Source organism: Manis javanica, chromosome 7 (assembly GCF_040802235.1).
Source record: "Manis javanica isolate MJ-LG chromosome 7, MJ_LKY, whole genome shotgun sequence".
NCBI lineage: Eukaryota > Metazoa > Chordata > Mammalia > Pholidota > Manidae > Manis > Manis javanica.
Window position 1 is genome coordinate 15,480,421 of NC_133162.1, and position 22,444 is coordinate 15,502,864.

Below are 22,444 nucleotides of genomic sequence, written 5' to 3' on the forward strand. Positions count from 1 at the left end.
GAGAGCAGAGTCTTGCTTTATGACATCCAAGGCATCATTATAAGCTCCTGTTCCTTTAACATGACCAAAGTAAATTACAAGATCATATTAAATAATTCATTTAATTAGGGCTTACCTGGTCCACAGTGTACTTGGCAACACAAACTTCCCCCTTAACAGGAATGTAATCATCTTCATGCACCGTGTTTGTATATATTTCCTTTAAGCTGGCAGAGAGCTGGCTCATGTATTTTAAAACTTCTGAAGAATGTAACTGCACATGAAAGTCATTTGGATGTTTGAATTCAGTAACTGTACCCTTTCAAAGATAGAAAAGATACAATACTTCACTGAGAACGCAAGCCAATGTGAATTTCTTAAAGCTTTGTAATGAGATACAAAAACTGCTGTAGACAGTTTTTGCCATCTTTACCAATTTCATCAGTTATATTTTGCAGCTATCTTACAAACAAATTAAAAATAGGAAACAAGGTACTTAAAATCTATAGGTGTATGGAAATTAAACAACAAATACCTTTATTTCCATGGTTTTACTGAGCTGTAGACTTCTCAAATCAGAAAACATTATTTTATCAGTCCAAATGGCTACTTCTTTAGTAATTCCAAGTGGGGAGTCACTCTGGTTTGAAAAACACATAACTGAGTTACTTACAAGCAGGTTTCAATGATACTGTGGCCACAATCTGCTAAATTTGAGGCCAAAATAGCCTGACTCTTAGGCTTGAATAAGAGAATGGAGAAATAGTGTACACCTTCTTCAAGAGTTACTAAAACCCACTGTCCGCAGACACTGTCACCTCCCAAAAACCAGGACACAATAGTGTTGATAATGTTGAGTTTATTTTTTAAAAAGGCAGTGGAGATTGGGGTGTAGTGTTATAAGTTTTCCCTGGTTAACATTTTTATAGGAATGAATATTTGAGTAAGTCAGGTTTTTTTGAAAAGTAGTTGCTAGGACCAGCTAGAAAAGACTAAAGATCTGTAAATATGAGTTGGATACAACCAATGCATTAGCCCATGTAGTTATCTAAAGGGAAGGTATTAACAAAAAGAATGCTCCTTAGGTAGCGGGGCTCTATCAGAACCCAGTACACAAAGCTAATCAACATGTACATCGAGGGACTACAAAGAAGGAACTCTCAGTAGTCCAAATGATTTTACATAGAGACACAGCCACCTCAAGTTCTTTTTGGAAAACAGCTGGGCATAAACAATTATTGGCGACCCCCACTAGTCACCAAATTGATCACTAACTAGGGTGTACAACTTTGTTTTTAAATAAAATGCTGGTGAAATGTACAAATAAATCAGAAGTACTTCAGTTAGCTTAAGTCTTCTCAATTCAGTAACGGGGAGTAAATCAAAATTTACTCTAAAGGCAAAGAATAAGTATATTATACCTCACTTTTCACTTCCATGTTCTTTGTTTCAGAAGATGATTTATTATCTTCAAGTTTGTGGAAACTGAAATAAAGCAACTGATTATATAATACTTATAGTATATAGCCAAATAATACTAAGGGCTACAATTATGTTAAATTCTTAGTCAACAAAATTCAGAAAGAGCAAAACAGCTTCTTCCAGAGAGAATCACAGTAGTAACAAGGTAAAATCACTCAATGCTGGTTATGCAATGTCCACCATGTGCACAGGTGTGCTACTTCCAAAAGCCACCTTATCTGTAAAATGTAGATAATTGTTTTATTACCTAAACAGTTTTGAAGAGCAAATGAGGTTACACAGGTGAAACTATTTACAAACTAGTAAATATGATGCAAGTAACATTTATGTATTTTAAAATCACAATTCAAAAGGAACTGTAAGAGATCTACTTTGTTAAAATTCAGGAAAAGTATGTATGATTAAAAGTAAGGCATTCTAAAGCCCTAATTATTAAAAACAAACTCTTTTAAGGTTCTAATTTTAATATATACTATCTAGTAAAATCATATTCCTGAAAACTTCTAAGTTTGTAGAGCTGTTCAATTCAGATCTGTATGCTCTGTCATATATCTCAAAATTTAAATAAGTAAAAAGTAACGAATTCTGCAGTTATGTCCAGCTTACCTCATTTGATCATTATGAGAGAAAAAAAATGTTTTAATACTCTCTAATGAATTAAAAAATCACACACACTTACTTTTTCTGAACAGGTTTGCACACAATGCTGTGTGCTGACCAGTCTTCTCGCTGGCACGCTCTGGAACAATAGTATGTCTGCTTGCACTGGGAACACCTCAGTGGTCCTACAGAACACAGCCCAGAACAGCACCAATGTCTTATTTCAGGTATTTGTTGCCAAAAGCAAGACATTTTCCAAGACCAGACACATCAAACACCATTCTCTTAGTCACACCAAGATTATTTGAAGAGGATTATGCTGTTCATGATTAGATGTTAAGATAAAACTTCCAAAGTTCCCTCAAAATGCATATAAAGAGGAGTACAAAGCAGGAAATGAGAGGAAGGACTGAAAACGTAACTGACTTCCGTAAAGTAGAGCCCAGAACACGAACACATGAACAATCAAAGGAAATAGTAAATTTGTGATGCTGAGAACAGATTTGTGCATAGACTCTGACATGGCTTACCTTGTGCCTTTAAAAAATACTAAACAAAAATTAAGAGAATCACACCAAGAAAAACCAGGGAAGTGTTTGAAAATAAAGTATTACAAATATCCTATCAGAATCCAGGCAGAAAAAAAAAAAGTTATCTAAAAAACACATAAACAACAACAAAACCAGGCTGGCCCTAAACGCCTACACTCTAAATGTAATAGAAAAAAAAAAAAGCAGGAAGCACATGGAAAATGCTCAAGATCACTGGCAATGAGGGAAATACAAACTAAAACCATGGTGAGATGCCACTTCACAACATGAGAAGGGCTGAAACTAAAAAGACCGGCAACACCAAACATTCACAAAGAAGGGGAAACAACTAGGACTCACTGCCAGCGGGAATGTAAAGCAGGACAACTCAGCAAAAGGGTTTGCTTGTTTCTTATAAAGTTAAACATAACTACCCTTTTATCCAACAATTCTACTCTGACATATATTAGCCAAGAAAATGGAAACATAAGTTCACACACAGACTTGTGTAAAACTGTGTAGAGAGCTCTAATCTAATAGCCAACAAGTGAAATGTTCAACAACAAAAAAACCCCACATAAACTGTGACATAATCATACAATGAAATATCACTCAGCAAGAAACAAAAAATAATTAATGCACATGCAAGAACATAATCTCAAAAATATTATTCTAAATGAAAACTTTACACACAACGGTCCAGACTGTATGATTCCATCAATATGAAACACTGGAAAAATTAACTTATAGAAAAAACAACAGTGGCTGCTTCTAAGGGAAATACTGACAGAAAAGGGACATATGGAGTTTTCAGAGAAGATGGAAATACTCTTGTTCTTTGACAGGGGTATCAGTTTGTGCATGTTGATGCATTTAAGTTTTACCTCATAAAGACGACTATAAAAGTAAAGAACTAGTGAGAGTGACAAAATATGGATGAAGTAGCTCTTCAAGTTGAGACACAGGTATATGGTGGATATATACTATTCTGTTTATTCTTCATATGTTTTCAGTTTTGTGTAATAAAAGTATTTTTCATATGTGTAGAATAATCCAACAGACATCTGAGAGCAATATGCTTACCAAAGAGCCCACAGCGATGGCAAGTCGTTGACTGAAGACGAGGTCGTAAGGAGTTGAAGAGCTCTGGATTATTTACGGACAAGAAATTCTCAACCACGTTACTTTTTTTTTTTTTTGACTCTTCAGGAGGCACATTACTGCTAGGCTCCTATTCAGAAAAAAAGAGTAACTATATTAAAACTTGGTAATAATTTTTTCTTTTTTAAGTACTAGACTTGGGATTTCTTTTTCTAGGAAGATAAAGTAGATGTGCTTTTCTCTCTTGTTCCCTTTAAAATATAACTAAAAACCCTGGTCTTATATGTAACACGACCATAAAGCAACTCTGAAAGAAGGCAGAAGCCAGGCTAGGAAACTTGGGACACAGAGAAGGACATGGCAATGAGTTCCCTGAGTCTTCTTTTTCCCTCACATATTCCAGACAGGATGTTGGAGAAGCTGGCAACATTTTGATGTTGGAGAAACATCAAAAGGCACAAACAATAAATGCCCCAAGAAAAAGCCTGCTGTCTCTAGCAAAAAGATCAGGAAAGGCACAGACCAACAAGACAGAAAATTTTTATCAGTAACAGCTCTATTCCAGGCAAACATCACAAATAAAATTGAGGTCCCACCCACAAAGGCAGAGTGAAGAGCCGAGACGTCTACCTTCACCACGCTATAGGAGGTACCTTCCCCCTCAGAGGCGGTATCAGCAAGGCCAACAGAGCAGGGAGCTGGCACGTCATTGCTACAGAGTCTCCCTTTGGATAAATTTAATACCTAGTACAACCAATAAAGAAGTCATGCAAAGAATGTACTCAAAACACTACAGGTAAGTCAAAACAGGCTTACAGAAAGTATTCAAGTAACTTAGAAGAAGGCAGGAAAAAGAAAACAGAAAACAGAAAATTATCCTCAACTTCCAGTAATTATATTAAATGCAAATAGTCTAAATAAACCAATTCAGACATACTGACAGAGTAGATATAAATACATGTGACTATAAGAAACTCCTTTCAGTGTAACAATATACACAGGCCAAAAGTAAGAAGATAGGAAGATAAACATCATGTAACCATTGCAAAAGAAATTCCAAATGGCCATACTAATATCAGATAAAGTGGGTTTCAGAGCAAAGAAAATTACCAGATGCTGAACAGGACCTAATATGATGACAACAGGGTCAATCCAACAAGAAGACGTAATACTCCTAAGTGTGTATGCACCAAACAACAGAGCTGAAAAATGTGTGAAAAAAAACCAAACTGAAAAGAGACAGAAAATATGTAATTATAATTAACAGATTTTAATACCCCTTCTCAAAACTTAATTGAACTACACACAGAAAATCAGCCAGAATACAGAACTCAACATCACTATCAACCAACATGCTTAAGATATTTATATACCATTCTACTCAACAACAGAAATCACATTCAAGGGCTTTCACACTTTAGAAAAGAGGAAAAGTCTCAAATCAGTAACCTAAGTGTCCATCTCAAGAAGCTTAAAAAATAAGAAAACATGCCCAAAGCAAGCAGAAGGAAGGAAGCAATAAAGATAAAAGCAGAAGTCAATGAAATTAAAAACCTGAAGGAAAAAAAAAATCAATGAAACAAGCATCCAGTTCCTTGAAAAGATCAAGAATATTGACAAACCTCTAGCAAAACTCATAACGAGGACAATAAAGACAAATTACCAAAACCAAGAATGAAATCAAGGATATGTTACCACAGACCCTTAAGACAAAAATGATGACAATGATCAACAGAACAAAAAGGCAACCTACAGAGTGGGAGAACATATTCATAAACAATTTATCCAGTAAGGGGTTAACATCCAAAATACATTAAGAACTCATAGGACTCAACACCAAAAAAACACAAATAACCTAATTAAAAATGGGCAGAGGACCTGAACATTTTTCTGAAGAAAACATACAGATGGCCAACAGTCACAGGAAAAGATGCTCCACACTGCTAATCATCAGAGAAAAATGCAAGACAAAAACCACAGTGAAATATCACCTCACACCAAGTCACAATGGCTATTATCCAAAGACAAGAAATAACAAGTGTTGGCAAGGATGTGGAAAGGGAACCTGCATACACTGTTGGTGGGAATGCAAATTGGTGAAGTCATTGTGGGAAGCAGGTATGGAGGTTCCTCAAAAAAATTAAAAATAGAAATACCATACCACCTAGTAATTTCACTTTTGGGAATTCACCCAAAGACAACAAAATCCCTGACTCTATAAAAGATTTATGCACCCCTGGCATATGTTTACTGGCATATTATTTACAATAGGTAAGATAAGGAAGCAACCAAGGGTCTATCAATAGACGAATGGATAAAGAAGATGTGGTACATATACACAATGGAATTTTCATCCATAAAAAAGAAAGAAATCCTGCCATTTGTGACAAGATGGATGGACCAGAGGGTATTATACTAAATGATAAGGTGGAGAAAGACATATCATATGATTTCACTCACCTGTGGAATCTAAAAACAAAACAGAACAAAACTGCAGTAAACTCATAGCCACTTAGAAGTGACTGGTGGTTACCATGGGGCAGGGGTCAGGGGGGGTGGGTGTGGAGGGAGGGGGCATAAAGGGGCACAAAAATTCCCGATCATTATACAAGTTGGTCACAGGGATGGCAGCATAGCATGGAGAATATAGCCAGTGATTCTGTAATATCTTCCTATGTGGCAGATAGCAACTATACTAGTTGGGGTGAGAATGTAATAATGAATAATGTTGGTAACTGCTGCACCACTGTTTTGTATACCTGAAACACATATAAGTCTGTGTATCAGTAATACTTCAATATAAGAAAAAAGATAATAATGGAATATTTCATCTCTGGGATCATACCAATGGATCCTCAAATTGATACACTTACAGATATGGACCAATTCCTCAAAAATCACAAATTATCACAGTATGAAATAATTTGAATAACCCTATAAATATTAAGGAAATTGAATCATAGTTTTTAAATTCCCAAAAAAGAAATCCCCAGACCCAGATGATTTTTTACTGAATAATACTACCAAATGTTTAATACCAGATATAATTCAGCAATATATAAAAATTATTATTCATCATGACCAAACAAGGGTTTATTCCCCTGCTGGGGAGGCAAGTCTGGTTATTTTTTTAAACAATCAATCAATGTAATATGCCAAATTAACAGGGTAAAGGAAAAAAAACAGTATATCAATGAAGAAAAAGCTTAAAAAATTCAACACCTATTCATGATAAAAATTGTAAGAAAAGTAGGAATAGAGAAATTCATGAACTTGATAAATATCATGTACAAAATTCTATAGCTAACATACTTAATAGTCAAAGACTCAATGTTGTCCCAAGTTTAGAAACAAAGCAAAATGTCCAGTTATTACTCTTGTGCTATAAGTTCTAGCCAGTGCAGTAAGGCCAAGAAAATAAATTTAAAATAATATATTAAAAAAGAAGAAATAAAACTGTCTTTATTTGCTGATGACATAATTGTGTAGAAAATCCCAAAGAATCTACAAAAAAATACTTTCTAGGGTAAGTGATTTCAGCAAGCTCACAAGCTAATCCAAGATAAACATGCAAAATCAACAAGGACAGAGCAAACTTTACATACATTTTATATATTAGCAGTGAATCTACATACATTAGCAATGAACATGAAGACACATGTAAATGAAAAATACAGTAACACTTAACAATCACTCAAAAGAATTCTTAGGTGTAAATCTAACAAAACATGCACAAGACTTGTAACCTGAAAACTACAAGGTGGGAAAAAATCAAAGATCTACAATAGACAGACTGTGTTCATGTACTGGAAGATTCAAGAGCAAAAATACCAATGACCCTCAAATTGATTTACAGGATTTCACACAAATCATATCAAAATCTCACATTGCAGATATGGGCACGATTACTCTAGAAGTGTGCATTGGAAGGGAAAGAAATTAGACTAGCTAAAACAATTTTGAAAAAGAAAAACTGGGAGGAATCACTCTAAGACTTACTCAAATCTTTTATTCAGGACTATTCACTCTAATCCAATTTCAAAATTTATTATATAGCTCTAGTACTGTGTGGTATTGCTGGAGGCATAGAGCCATAGATTGAAAAAGAACAGGGAATTCAGATTAGACCCACACACATTAATCCAACTAATTTCTGATGGATGTATAAACGCAATTCAGTGGAAGAAAGAGCATTTTCAACAAATGGTGAAGCAAATGCACATCTCTAGGCAAAAAAAAAAAAATGTACTTCAAACTAAGTCTCATAACTTAAAGTTAACTCAAAAAGGACCAAAAATTTAAATGTAAAACTAAAACTTTTTGAGGAAAAAGAGATTTTTCTGGATCTAAAGAGTTGACACAGAAAGCACATTCCATAGAAGGAAAAACAGACCAGGACTTCATTAAAGTTTAAAATTTTGCTCTGTAAACATCCTGTTAAGATAATGAAAAGAACAAGCTACAGCCCGGGAGAAAGTATTTATGAATCACATACTTGACAAAGGACTAGTAAGGACTTGTAAGCTGAAAATTACATGAACTATTTCCTCAAATTGGGAATATATAAAGAGTTATCAAAATTCATCAGTAAAAAACCAAACCATCCAATTTTCTGATTTAGAAAATGAAGAGAAGACATGAAGAAATGTTGCACCAGAAAGGAAATACACATGGCAAATATGCACATGAAAAGCTGCTTTTCATTAGCCATTAAGGGAAGACAAATTACAACTGCACATCTATGATAATGGAGAAAATAAAAATACTAACACAACCAAATGCTGGTACAGATGTTGGATGCAGAGGGACTGGATCACTCATATACTCTTGGGGATAACGTAAAATGATGTAGCCACTTTGGAAAACACTTTGGCATCTTAGAAAACTAAATAGGCAACTACTGTATGACCCAGAAATTGCACTCCTAGGCATTTATCCTAGAGTGGGTGGGTGCAACTTATGTTCACATAAAACCTTGCACATGAATTTTTATAGCAGTTTTAATTGTAACAGCCAAAAATTGGAGACAATTCAGATATACTTCAACGGGTGAATGATTAAACAAGCCATGAAATACTAGCAATGGAAAGACTCTACCTATTGATACAACAAACTAGATGAATCTCCATTGGGTGAAAAAAATCCAATCCCAAAAGGTTACATACTATGTGACTCCATTTATGACAAAACTGGAAATATGTATTAGATTAGTGGTTGCCAGAGTTTAAAGGGGGATGGGGCAGGAGAGAAGTGAAGTGAATGGATATGGCCACAAAAAGGTATAGAAGGGGTCCTTGGAGTGATGGAAATGTTCTGTATCTTGATTATCAATATTCTGTTTATGATATTCTCTTATAGTTCTGCAGCATGTTACCACAGGGAAAAACTGGGTAAGTGCAACACAAGATCTGTTATTTCTTACAGTTGTATATCAATCTATAATTACCTAAAAGAAGTTGAATTTTTTTTTTAAAGGTACTAGGTGAAGGAAATTTGACCTTGAATACTACCTGCAGATTGAATAATTCTTTATTAATACAATACAAATATATGCTTAGAATCTTTTACCCTAACAAAAACACAAAATGAAAAAACAAAACAAAACAGACACTCTGTAACTTACACTATTTACTTCTTTGGGTGGTGAATCATTTCCAACATTTAATGGTGACACTGAGTTTCCTGGGGAAGAAAAACATAATGCCTAGTAAACGCCAAGTATTACTTTTCCTCCTGAAAATATACAATACTGTGACAAGATAAAATTCAAATAAAGCTGTACCATAACAGACTTAAAAATAAAAAAGCCACAGTATAAATAAGCAACATCCTAGTATTAATGAAAAATAAAATTTGTCTGGAATTTCCTTGACTTCTCTGTGAACTTTAATCACTAAAGTCAGACTTTTTAAACTCTGGAATCATTTACATGCTTAATTACTGAGGACCCTCAAAGAGCTTTATTTATGTGGCTTATATCTATCAATATTTACTACTGTTAGTAATTAAAATTAAGTATTAGAAATTCTAATACTAGCATAAGAAATTAAAAGAATGTAAAAATATTTTAAAATAGAACTACATTATCTACGGACATGTTTAAAAAAACTATTTTCAAAAGCAAAAAAACTGTAAAGAGTGGTATGGTTTTATATTTTTGCACATCTCTTTTATGTTTGGCTTAACCAATGATAATTGGACTTGCCTATCTGTTTTTGTATTCAATCTGTTGTGATGTGTTGCTTCGGTTGAAGTATATGAAGAAAATGCAGCCTCACACAGATATGTGGTTGCAAAAACCAGATGGCTTTTGCAGATTATTGTGGCTGTTTTCCTTTAATTATCACACTAAATAAACCCAAACTGGTATTTTAAGGGCTTGTTATAATGTGAAATTTGAAACCGCATTAAACTTTTCATATTGTTACATTAGAATCCATTGATTTATCTTGCATTTTGAATGGATTTTTTAGCCACTGCATGACTGTAACATCATGAATTGGGCATCTGAAAAAGACTGAGAAATTCTGGGTTATGCAGATCTCCCAAACATCGAGACTCTTCACTACACAACATTCAAAAAATAAATTAATCATTTGTTAATATCACCTTGCATCTCACCAGAAAAGTATTTTAAATACTGGGAAGCTGTCAAGCTCAGGGCGTCAGATGTAAGTTTCCTGAAATCCTCATTTCTGCTTGAAAGTTTGAATTTTATCATTAGCAACTGTCTTGCCAATGGGTTTCAGCCAAAGGCAAGTTCGCTATGGATTCAGTGTGACCAAAGAAAATTGACAGCAAAACGTCCTTTGGGGTGAAAGGGTTATACCCAACTTTATTTCCAGGTGGCAGGTCAGTCACTAAAATCCCATTCACTCAGAGCTAGTCTGTATGCAGCAAGCTGGTCTCTGCCTCTGGGCCCTTCTGTCCGCACAGCTGTCCTCTGGGCCTCTCTGCACAGCCATCCCACAGAGCCATCCTCTGGGCCTCTCTGCACAGCTGTCCCACACAGCCGTCCTCTGGGCCTCTGTCCTCAGTGCTGCCACCACTCCAGCCTCTGCTCTGCTCTCCTGCAGCCTTTCAGCCCTGCCACCGTGTTGCACCCAGAGCACCAGGCAGAGCTCTTTTTACAGAGTAACAGCCATGTAGTGCCCACAGGTGTGCAGTGAGGTAGTCAACCACAGCCAGGTGAGAATTCTGGCCACAGGAACTCTCATTTTATCCACACTCCACCCCTCCAGGATTCTTTCCTCTCAATCTATGTGCCCTTAGTCCTCTGCAATGGTCCCTGTGCAAGGAAGCCTGAACATTGTTCTCCAGCAAAAAGTCTTGCAGACACACAGGCCGGACTCGTGGCTCTGTCTCTGACCTCTGCCTCTTTGGTCTTAATGGCTGGAACTGCTGCTCTGGTTTCAGCTGTTGCCATAGCTCCAGTAAGGTCCTATTGGACTTTCCATCTAATTTCTTTCCATCTACTCCTGCCTGTATTAAATCAACCCACATCTGGGTCCTCATAACCCTCCCAGGGCCCCTCAAATTCCTCCTGTTATTTACAGGTCTTATATCTTTCCGGGTTCTTGTTGCTTCAGCTATTGTACGTGTTGCCTGGCATTTTGTAATCGTTGCCTCAATGCAGGCTGCACTGTCAGGGAAGACAGCTTTCCCATCTCTGATCCCAACAGAACAATTCCATCCACCCCTAAGTCCCACAGCCACCGGCTCAGCCTGAGTACAGGGGTGGAGCATAGAGTGCTCCACAACCTGGGGAGGGGGCTGCTCCTCTCCTTGGGGAACTTTCAGCTGCTGGGTCTATTTTCTTTACAACCACTGGGCGTGCTTTCAATACAGGAGGGGCCAGTGCCTCCGGCACCGCCCCTTAATCCTTCCCCAGCTCCTCCATTTCTGGGGCTGATGGCACCTTTCTCTCCACTCCCCCAAGTGCCTCCTCTACTACAGTGCCTCACAGCAATGCCAGCTCAGTCTTCAGAAGGTCTCTCCCCTTTAGCTCAATGCTTCGCAGCTGATATTCTCGTGCCACCTCCGCCTGTGCTTCCTTCAGGAGTGCGTTCTTTTCCTTGATGGCCTCTTCCTCCTTCAGAACACCTGGCAGCACTGCTGTCTCATCTCCAATGGCACCTTGCTGCCACCGCTCTTGGGCTGCATCCTCCTGCATCAAGGCCATCTCCATCCTCAGGGAATCCACAAAGGTTTGCAGCTTGCATTCTGGTGCCGCTCCTCCCGCAGCAATACCACTTCCCTCCTCAGGGCATCCACAGAAGTCTGCAGTTCATGTTCTCGTGCCACGTCCTCCCACATCAAGGCCATTTCCCTCCTCAGGGAATCTACTGAAGTTTGCAGCTCGCGTTCTCGCACCGCCATTTCTTGGATCTCCTCTGTAGACTTTTTTAATACTGTGAGAAGCGGCCGACCCACAGTCCCCGCTGCCTCCCGGGCACCCTACTTCTCAAAGGATCTGCTTACTATATCAAGAGCCACCCCTACTACCTCAGGTGTCACCTCCACTTGCCTCCAGTCCTGGGGTGGGCCCCAGTCCTCTGAGGGGGCAAGCCACCTCAGACCACATACCCATTGGGGAAAATCCACTGTCTCCCCATTCACAGGAGGAGTCCACTGAAGCACCCCTTCCATAAGGGCAGCGTGTCTTTTTCCTTGGTCAACACTGAACCCTGCTGACTTTCGCCAATTGTCTTGCCAATGGGGTTCGGCCCCAGGCAAGTTCGCTACAGGTTCAGTGTGACCAAAGAAAATTGACAGCAAAACATCCTTTGGGGTGAAAAGGTTATACCCAACTTTATTTCCAGGTGGCAGGTCAGTCACTAAAACCCCATTCACTTAAAGCTAGTCTGTATGCAGCAAGCCAGTCTCTGCCTCTGGGCCCCTCTGTCCACACAGCCATGCCACAGAGCCATCCTCCAGGCCTCTCTGCACAGCCGTCCCACAAAGCCATCCTCCGGGCCTCTCTGCACAGCCGTGCCACAGAGCCATCCTCCAGGCCTCTCTGCACAGCTGTGCCACAGAGCCATCCTCCAGGCCTCTCTGCACAGCTGTGCCACAGAGCCATCCCCTGGGCCTCTCTGCACAGCCGTCCCACACAGGCATCCTCTGGGCCTCTCTGCACAGTTGTCCCGCACAGCCGTCCTCTGGGCCTCTGTCCTCAGTGCTGCCACCACTCTAGCCTCTGCTCTGCTCTCCTGCAGCCTTTCAGCCCTGCCACCGAGGTGTGCCCAGAGCACTGGGTGGAGCTTTTTATAGAGTCAACAGCCCTGTAGTGCCCACAGGTGTGCAGTGAGCTGGTCAACCACAGGCAGGTGAGAATCCTGGCCACAGGAACTCTCATTTTATCCACAGCAACAAAATTCTGTCAGCTCTTTTCCTTGAAATGACATGTTCACCTTGTTCATTTCTGAGAAAATGACTTGCTATATATTGAAGTCAGAATAACCATGGTTTGTCATTCTTTTCAAGCAAAGATGATGTTCCAAGGCAGTTTCCATTCAGCTCGTAACTCAATCACACACGTGGCTTTTTGTACTTGAGTGTGCAGCGCATGTTGGGGTAATTTCCATTTTGTTACAAAATACTAAAAATACCGGTACCCCAAGCTCGTTTATTAGTAATTTTTACCACTTCATCAAGGACATTCTTAAATAAAACTGGCGTTTCTGGCTTTATTTTTCTGTCATACTACAAGTGCAGGGCAACAAAAAACTCAGAGGCCAGCAGCCCAGGCTGTTGCCCTGCCAAAGATGAACTTAATAAGGCTTTAGAAGTTTACTCACCTTTGCTTTTGCACCATCGTGTAAAGTCAGCAGAGCGAAAAAGACAAATAATGCTTTAATATTAGGAAGACAGTTTTGACCTCTTAGGTAATCCCCGAGGCCCAAGGGACAAGCTCTTGAGAACTACATCAACATAATATTAAAAGACCACATCTCACATATATTCTCAGAGGCTTAATTCTATCAGGGCCCAGTCTACTTTAAAAGCAAGTTTTTAGAATTAGGACTAAAGGAATTATTTTTTTTAATCAAATGAAACAAGTTAATGTCGTAGACGTATCTTATGAGCTAGCACCTGTATAAAATTTGCATATTTTTATAACATGGCCAGTTTTTAGAACATCCACAAAAACCCAGGGTGTTCTTTATCTACATTCCTACTAGAGTTCTCTGAATGTGAGTGTGGGGGTGTGGGGGCGTGGGGGAAAGGCTCATCTGTACATATTCTCTCTGCTGGAATTCTTTGTCATTAACCCAGCTAAAGGTCACTACCTGACATCTGATTTTCCTTCTAAATTAATATTTAAATAGAAATACTGTAAGGTAGAGATTTGGTTGTTAAGAGCCCACCAGTGTGTACTTGTGATAAGTCATACTTGTGATAAATCAAAGAAACCATCAGGTTCAAGAAGGTGAGTCTCTCACTCACCTGTAGGCAATGTCTTCCTGTCTCTTTTGGCTCCAACCCCTTCTCCACTGATGCTGTTAGGGTTTGAAGAAACTGAATTGTCTTCCTGATTAGCCGGATACTGTTTGGTCTGCTCACAAAGCAAAAAACTGTTCTTTTGATTTCCATTCTCTGGGCTTTTCAACCTGAAATTAGGGTGGTTAGGATGTCCTCCAGGACTTCTTAAAGAATCACGTGGTGGAAGCTTGCTTTTGTTTTTCTCAAAATTAAATGGCTCCGTCATTTTACAGGTAGATGCCTCCAAATTATTTCTTGATATCCTATTAAGTGGCAATTTAACATTCACAGAAGTCTAAGGAAAGAAATGTATTTAAAAGTCAACTTTTAATTAAAAAAGTAGAAGCACTGCAGGCCAGGTGATTTCTATTTATATAACAACTCTCATGAATGATTCCAAAGCAGAGGTAACCATGGAATCAAAGCCCAGCCTACAGTTACAAAAATACAATGACTCTCTATCCATTAAAGTACAAACTCCAAGTTTAGCAGCATTCAACAACAGGGGAAAGACTAACTCATGGGACATCAAAAGAATAATCTGAGTTTGACAGCATTAAAAAACTTTTCAGACAACAGGCAAAGTTTTAAAAGAAGTATTTCCAATTTAGAGCATAAAACCTAACGGTGAAATACAATAGGCAATAGTGTTTAAACTGCATCATCACCTACCACTGAAATCTCTCAGAATCCCTCTACCCTCTCCTACTTTATGCTCTGCCATGTCTTTGAATACACTGAACCCTGTACCCAGAACACCTTGGCTCGGCCATCTGCCAGTTGAACTTTTTCTCCTAAGTCACCCTTCAAAGTTTGCCTCTGCTGACCCCCATTTAAGTCTCTTTTCCCAAGTCCTCTGCTTTGATAATCTCCAGCTGAGTTTCCATAAATTTTAACTTGTATTTACTATATTCAATGACTTACATGTGTGCACCTTTCTCTGAAAATAAAGTACACATATTGCTGAAAAGTGCCTCTTGGAAACCTTTATCCAGACATTAGGTTGGCTTGTTGTTTTCCTATTATTCTTATAGAATATCTTGTCCCGCCCAGGGGACGTTATAAAAAAGAAGACAAACAACTCTTCATTTTGAAGTACTGACCTACAGCGTTGTCTGTAGACTGTAGGCAAATGTTCTGCCTACTGTCCCCAAACTGCTCGCTCACTCGCACGCACACGCGCGCGCGCACACACACACACACACACACACACAGCTGAAACTGGTATGTTTTAAATACAAGGTAAGTAGCAGAAAAATCCTCCTAAAGCTTCCATTTCATTTCTTGCTTTAAATTAGACTTACCTTAATCCAACAACAATATGGAGATGATGATGAAGTAGTAATAAAGAAATACAGGGGCACACTCAAAGGCAGGGAACTCTTAGTGGGTCAGGTCCTGGGATAATGCCTAACAGAAGTCCTGCAGATGGGCAGCTCCGGTGGGAGCTCCTACAGCCTCCAGGAAGGTACACCTCAATTAAAGGATCAGACTGAGAACTACAAGGCTGGATGCAGTAAGAAAACAGTGAAATTTCAACAGGAAACTAACTTCCAGGAGGAATTGGGTGGAGACTTTAATCATGAGTAACTCTAGACTCTGTAAGAAATTTAAAGAACGTGCATTAAAATATTAGGGCAACTATCAGAATAATAGAAACAATGTTTAACTTTCAAATCAAGAAGACATAAAATCTCAATCCAACAACAAAAACAATAAGCATGGTAAATAGAAAATTCAATTAGATGACAGAACCAAGCCCAAGCAATGTAAGTATCAATGATTTAGTGAAAAAGAGGCAAAAAAAAAAAGTTCCAGGGACAAAAACATCCAGCTAGATAAGATGTATACACGAAAAGAACACATAAAACAAAATTATAGGATAAGGCTGAAAATAAAAAGAATAAAACATGCTATGTAACCAATATAAAGATGGAATGCTAATACTAATAGCATATAAAACAAAAGTCAAGGTAGAAAATATCAGGACAAAGAAAGATATTTTACACTGATAAAAAAAACTCCAAGGAGAGAGAACAGCCAGAACCTCTGAATCACAATAATGTTGGTTTAAGAGGTGTAAAGTAAAAGCTAGAGGAGAAATTCAGGCCATGACAAGGACACATCTGCCTTAGACACTAGTCAGCAGACAGAAAAAAGCAGTAATATTATAATAACACAATAAACTTAATCTAAAAGGTACCAAAACATTACATGTGAGAACATTCATTTTTCGAACTTTGAGCATATTACTGACCTATGTTCACTTCAACTAACTCAAAAAAACCTGGTATCATAACAGGCCACATTCACTCACCACAGCATACAGATCCCCACCTCAGATTTTACTGCTCAGATAATTAGCCTGCAAGAGGCACACCACACCAGAAGGGAAGAATTTCATTTTTGCTTTTTCCTTTTAGTTCAAAAGGAAAAAGGAATTAAACATCACAAAGAAGTGACAACAAACATAGCTATAGGAACAATTAAAAACTTACAAAGAATAAAGAGGCCAGGAAGTCAGTATTCACAGAGAGATGACAGCTTCAAAACCTTTCAAAAACTGGGATAAATAGTATAAACACCCAGATACTGAAAAAGACACTGCAGTTGTCTGACCAAACACTGCCTTCTACCTCTGATTTGCCTGCTTGAGTTAGAGACAATATTGGCTATAAATTAGGGTTCTTCTGAGTGGAGCTTCTCAGAAAACTGTGTCCCTTCCTGATACCCATCTGGCTAGCAGGGTCCTTCTCCCCTTTCTTCCTGCAATGTGGACCTGAAGCCTAAAGATATTATTACCCATGTTGCAATCAAGAAGCAATAAGCAAAGAGAAGAAAGCACACCCTACAGATGGTGACAAAAACGCAAAGAGCCTCGTGTCCCTGGTGGTATCCTAGGGTTGTCACACCAACCTTCATCTGTCTGTGCACAGGCTGCTGACATCAGACAAACAAATCCATGGACTTTGTTATTTGCAGCCCAATCTATACAGACACCAAAAAGCACTGAACACGGTACATAAAGGATGACGATTAGTTGATGAATGTTGAAGGAAAATGTTTAACCTCAATTATAACTAAAAAAAGTCAAAATTAAGTAACTATGTATTATTTTCTGCATAGCATGGGTGCAATTAAAAAGGACACTCATACTGCAGGGAATTTAATATGCTCTTTCAGGGATATAATTTGGAGATAGATATCCTTTAAAATGTTCCTAGCCACTTAACATGGTAACTACTTCTAGAAATCATCCCATTAAAATAATCCTAAACATCAAAAAATCCTAAACATTTAAAATACCCAAAAAAGAAAAAGATAGCTGTGATACCTCTATTCTAGATAGAATATTACACCAATTAAAATAGTACGCAAAAACATTAAGATGTCTGCTAGAACAGCAAATGAAAAATCAGAGAAACACTATAATCAATATAACTGCAAAAAAGAAAACCTCCATATAAAAAAGCTGAAATACATTAAATTTTAAGTAACAATGTGTGTTCTGGGGTAGGCTGGTTGATAAGGGAATCTTTTCCTCTTTTTCATTTTCCAAATTATATTTGATGAATTATTTTTATAGAAAAAAAGACTTTTAAGTATTATCATTGCATAGTAAACTTTGTTCTAAAGGATCACAGTAATACTTAAACCACAAAACTAGGATATTGTCATCCTCTGAAGATACCAGTGGATATGCAGCATGTAACTTCTGAATAGCCTTTCCTTTGTGCCTGTGTAGTAAGGATGACCGTCAATCCATAGTCAGTTCCTTACTACCCTGTATTAAATACCTACAGACAATTATGTCTGCCTTCTAGATTATTTTAAATTGCTTGAATGCAGGAACCATGTCTTATTTTAAAAATTAACCAAAATCTGACTTCAGAGCATCTACCATGGTTTGCACATGGTGAGGCATCCAAAAGATACTCACATGATAAAACTATGTAAAATGCACTACTGCACTGTTTTCATGACAACCTGGATAGGGAAAATGAAACTCACTGTCTGAAATAACACCTAGCAGTCTTAAATGAAGAATTACATCATGCTATGAGGTTTATTGAAATTTAACAGCAAAGCTTTGTGTCTTACCATCACCTCTTCCCAAGTCCAAAAATTATATTTGACTTTAGGAACAACAGAATCAATCTTATTAGACATAATATACAAATTTAAGCAGCAAATAAAAAGGATTTAAGCTTTAAGGAAGTTCCACCTAGGGTGGAGTATTTAGCTTTGGCAGGACACCTCACTCACTTGCCTCACCCTACTCAGGAATTTTCATTACAATGCCCAGAGCAGACATCTACCTGTTCTCTAACTGGAAGCTTCTGACTCCTTTTAACTGGGGACAGCCAATTGTACTGCATTCTTTGTAAAATGGTTCTCCTCCCAAATGACTGACTCCTGTTGCTGCCCTGTGACCAAAATCTTTCCAACATGAGATTCCTTCAAGTCCTTCACCAGCTGACATAACACCTTTCAGACTCCACACAATTCTGGTCTTCCTCTAGGTCATCAGAAATTCTTGTATTGCTATGACTCTCTTAACTGAGCACAAGATTCCAGATGTGGACCTACAGTCCATCAACAGGAGGGTCACCCTATCCCGGACTTTCAACACTACCTTCCATCTCTGCACTAACTTTTGCAGCAATGGTCCAGGTATACCGTGAGTACACACAAAACTTACAATCACCTGAAATCTTTTGGAATTTAACGTTATTCTTAGAAAAAAATTTGTAGTTATCATCCTATAAAATTGCCTTTTTTCTTTTGATCCACAGTTTTGGATTTCTTTAACTACCACAATCTGGATACAGACAGGCTTTTAAGGCTAAACTGGAACATTAAAACACACGTAAGGATATGCACTTATCCCTACTTGGCTCCTTCCTGTGTCAATCACTGCACAATTTTAAATCTGGAGTGGAAGCCTGATGCTGTGCTTACCAACCCTGGGCTGCATACTTCTGGTATACAGGTACAGAGGAGTGATGGACACTGCGCTTCAACAGTCTTAATGCCTCATAGGCTGACCTCATCCAGTTTTAAAACAAGCAGTTTCCTCCACATACAATCCACTATTTTTTACATGCTATTGGTGATGAATAAAAATGTTATCTATAATCATCATCAAATCTACATTAATTAGTTAAGTGGTTTCTTAACACAAGAGGTTAACTGGAAGGGTCCCCAAATTTCCGTTAAAGGAATCACTGATACAATAAAAGAACAATGGAATGGAAAAGACTTCTATAGTTCCCCCAAGCAAAAATAACATCAGGGTTTTGTATTGTCCTTTTGTTCTGAGCTTCATTGCTTTGACCCCAATTGAGATGTGAAGCTCCCTAAGGGGCAAACCCTTTCTTTTACTCCCTTAGTATCCTGCTGTCCCTCCCCCCACCCCTGCAGCCAGGAGCATCCTAAGACACACTACTAACAGTGGCTCACGTCCTTATCTTCCTTTCCTAGAGACTATAGCCCAGAGGCTACAGTAAACCCACAAGGAGATAATTCTTTAATACCAAAGTGCTGTCAGCAGATACTTGTCTGTAATTTTCTCTCTAATGTTTGCTTTTACCTTTTACCTTCCTGAGAATCCCATGCATTCAGAGACAATGGCTACTCAAAACAGTTTTAAAACTGTGAAGTTCACTGGTTCGGCAAACAGGAGCCTTAAAGTCAGCCACAGGCAATCTGAGCAGTCTCATCTTCCCCATTTAGGTAAGCTATCTCGGGCAAATCACTTCATCTTTCTACGATTCAATCCTATAAAACGTGGCCAGCATTAGCAACTTTCTCAACTCTCCAATACGAAGATTAAATTCAAGTAAATACCTAGTACAGTAGCTTACTAAGTACTTAGAAGACAGCTATGATTTTATTTACTTTTATACCGCTACAGGCGAAGAATCTCTCCCAGTCATGTGGATCTAGTTTGCACAAAGATGGAAATAATGATTATAGTATTCCTATATCCTTCTTCCTAGAGATGAGGGAGACTTAAGATGTAGTAACTTGCCAAACCCCCAGGTCCAGCACCCTTACACAGCTGTCTGAAAATCCAGGTCAGATTCCTAAACCGTGCAATTTCGCATTCAGCACCTTGTTGGCTCAGTAAGGAAGTAGAAGGAGCTTTCCTAACTCCATAGGTCAACAGGGCAGGCATATTTACAGCAAGGGCGCGCGTGCCAAGAAAAGAGATTGGCACATAGCAGACACTGTAACCACTTGCTAAATGAACCAGGGCTGGCTTACCCCTATCTAAGCGAATGCCAGCACACATATTCCCTTTCCAAAAATAGGAAGCAGGCGGTACAGAAAAAGTCTAAGTATCAGTGTTGTTTGTATTGTAGCCTTGAGTTAAACAAAGGCATTGAATCCACCATCCCGTTTCTTTTAAAGACAAGGGTAAAGAGGTCCTTGAACTGGATGCAAAAGAACGTTCACATTTTACAGTCACGCCTGCAACTTCTAACTATATTCCAAAAATACTGAAGGAACCCCCTTTACCCACAGGCTCAATTTCCACGCCCTTCGTCCCTCCAGCACAGAAACCCTATACCTACACCTCCAACCCTAGACCAGCCCTTCCCTGCCAAGGTGTCCTGCACCCTTCCACCCTCTCATTTCCACTTTACTTCCCATGGCCCAACTCAACGTCTGACCTCAACGCCCAACCTCAACGTCCAGCACCCAACATCCGGTACCCAACGACCGAAGCCCTGTAACCCTCACGCAGTCCATGTTGCTCCTCCAGAGCCTCACAACCCTTACCTGGGAAGAGGCGAAAGGGCCGCTGACCGCAACTGGTCTCTGAAACCTGGCCGTGATGGCGTCCTGCCGGTACCCCGGGAACTCCGCGGCCTAGTGGGACCACCTACGTTCACCTCACCTCCAAAACCTAGCCTGGCTGCTCACGTCAGGCGGCGCCTGCGCAGTCTGCGCCCACGTGGGCCCCTTGACGCCCACGTGCACCTTTCCCTCCTTTGTGCTGAGGAAGGCAGGCGGAAATCGCCTTCCGGCGTGGGCGGAAATCGCCTTCCGGCGCAAGCGGCGCTGTGTTTGTGCTCGAGGGGTGGTAACAGCTTGCTGGGGCTCCGGAAGTTCCCCTGCGGAAGCTTAAAAGTACCTACTATTCTACACCTCCTAGAAAGGTGTGCCTGAAATCTTCCAGGACAAATTTTATGTGCAAAGACGCAGACCTTGTCTCCATGAAAGACACATCAGATTCATTAACCACTTAATGAAAGGTTTTTCTAATGATGCCACTGCCTTGGTCTGGTTTTGGATTCTAAGTATACATGCTCACTTGTTTTTCTTGGCTGAGCACGTGATTATATGTTGGTGTTCAAAGAAAGTCTTTCTTTTCTTAGTTTTCTTAAACTAAGAACCTCTCTAGAAAAATGGTACCCCTCAATGTACTCATCGCCCAGTCCCAGTATTATCAATTCAGTCCATCTTGTTCTCATCTGTACCCCACTCTCCCCCATTGTTCTAAGCAAATTTCAATTTGCACTTTTTTCTCTTAAAATTTTAGAACAATTTCAGACTTACATAATAAATGGAGAAGACAGTACAGAGAAGTACCATAAAATACACCCAGTTTTCCCTATTATCGATGTTACATTAGGACTCATTAATTACAATTAGGGAAGCAATATTGATATATCGTTACTAAAATTCAGAGTTAATTTAGATCACCTTAGTTTTCAATCTGTGGTCCTTTTTCTGGGCGAGGATTCCATTCAGAATACTTGAAGTTGTTATGCCACCTTAAGTTACAGTAGTTTTACAGACTTTCCTTGTTTTGGTGACCTTGATAACTTCCAAGAATACTTGTCAGGCATTTTGTAGGATGCGCCACTGTTAGAATTTCTAACGTTTTTCTAAGACTGCAGCAATGAGTTACTAGAAGGAAGACAATGGAGATAAAGTGCCAATTGTATTGCATCATATCAAATATACCCTATGAACATAATTTATGACAGTTTGTTTTCCATGATTACCTGGCTAGCATTTGTCAGCTTTCTCTACTACAAAGTTACTTTTTTGCCATTTGTTTAATAGCTTATGCTTTGGAAAGAAGTCATTATGCGCAGCCTATCTACATCTAAGGAAGGGGAATTATGCTACCCCTCCTTAAGGGCAGATTTATTAGAGAAATTATTTGGAATTTTTTCACATGGCAGATTTGTCTCTTTGCCATTTATGAATATGTTCAATCATATATACTCTGTATATCACTGTGGACA

The 22,444-nt window shown here is 38.9% G+C and overlaps 1 protein-coding gene across 4 annotated transcripts in view; it reads right to left on the reverse strand.

The window, feature by feature from the left end:
* TDRD1 (tudor domain containing 1) overlaps window positions 1–22,444 on the reverse strand; it is a 49,317-nt gene that overhangs the window by 24,986 nt on the left and 1,887 nt on the right. For 2 of the 4 annotated variants that reach the window (XM_073240382.1, XM_073240379.1), the window contains exons 2-9: window positions 21,894–22,100; window positions 14,142–14,472; window positions 9,316–9,374; window positions 3,675–3,822; window positions 2,141–2,246; window positions 1,401–1,464; window positions 515–619; window positions 116–298 (exon numbers count right to left, since the gene is read on the reverse strand). In XM_073240382.1, coding sequence (XP_073096483.1) covers window positions 116–298; window positions 515–619; window positions 1,401–1,464; window positions 2,141–2,246; window positions 3,675–3,822; window positions 9,316–9,374; window positions 14,142–14,403 — 927 coding nt within the window. In that variant the 5' untranslated portion in view covers window positions 14,404–14,472; window positions 21,894–22,100. Of the gene's footprint in view, window positions 1–115; window positions 299–514; window positions 620–1,400; window positions 1,465–2,140; window positions 2,247–3,674; window positions 3,823–9,315; window positions 9,375–14,141; window positions 14,473–15,481; window positions 15,670–20,966; window positions 21,645–21,893; window positions 22,101–22,444 lie in introns of those variants that run through there. The other 2 variants (XM_073240380.1, XM_073240381.1) reach the window with 2 other exon arrangements.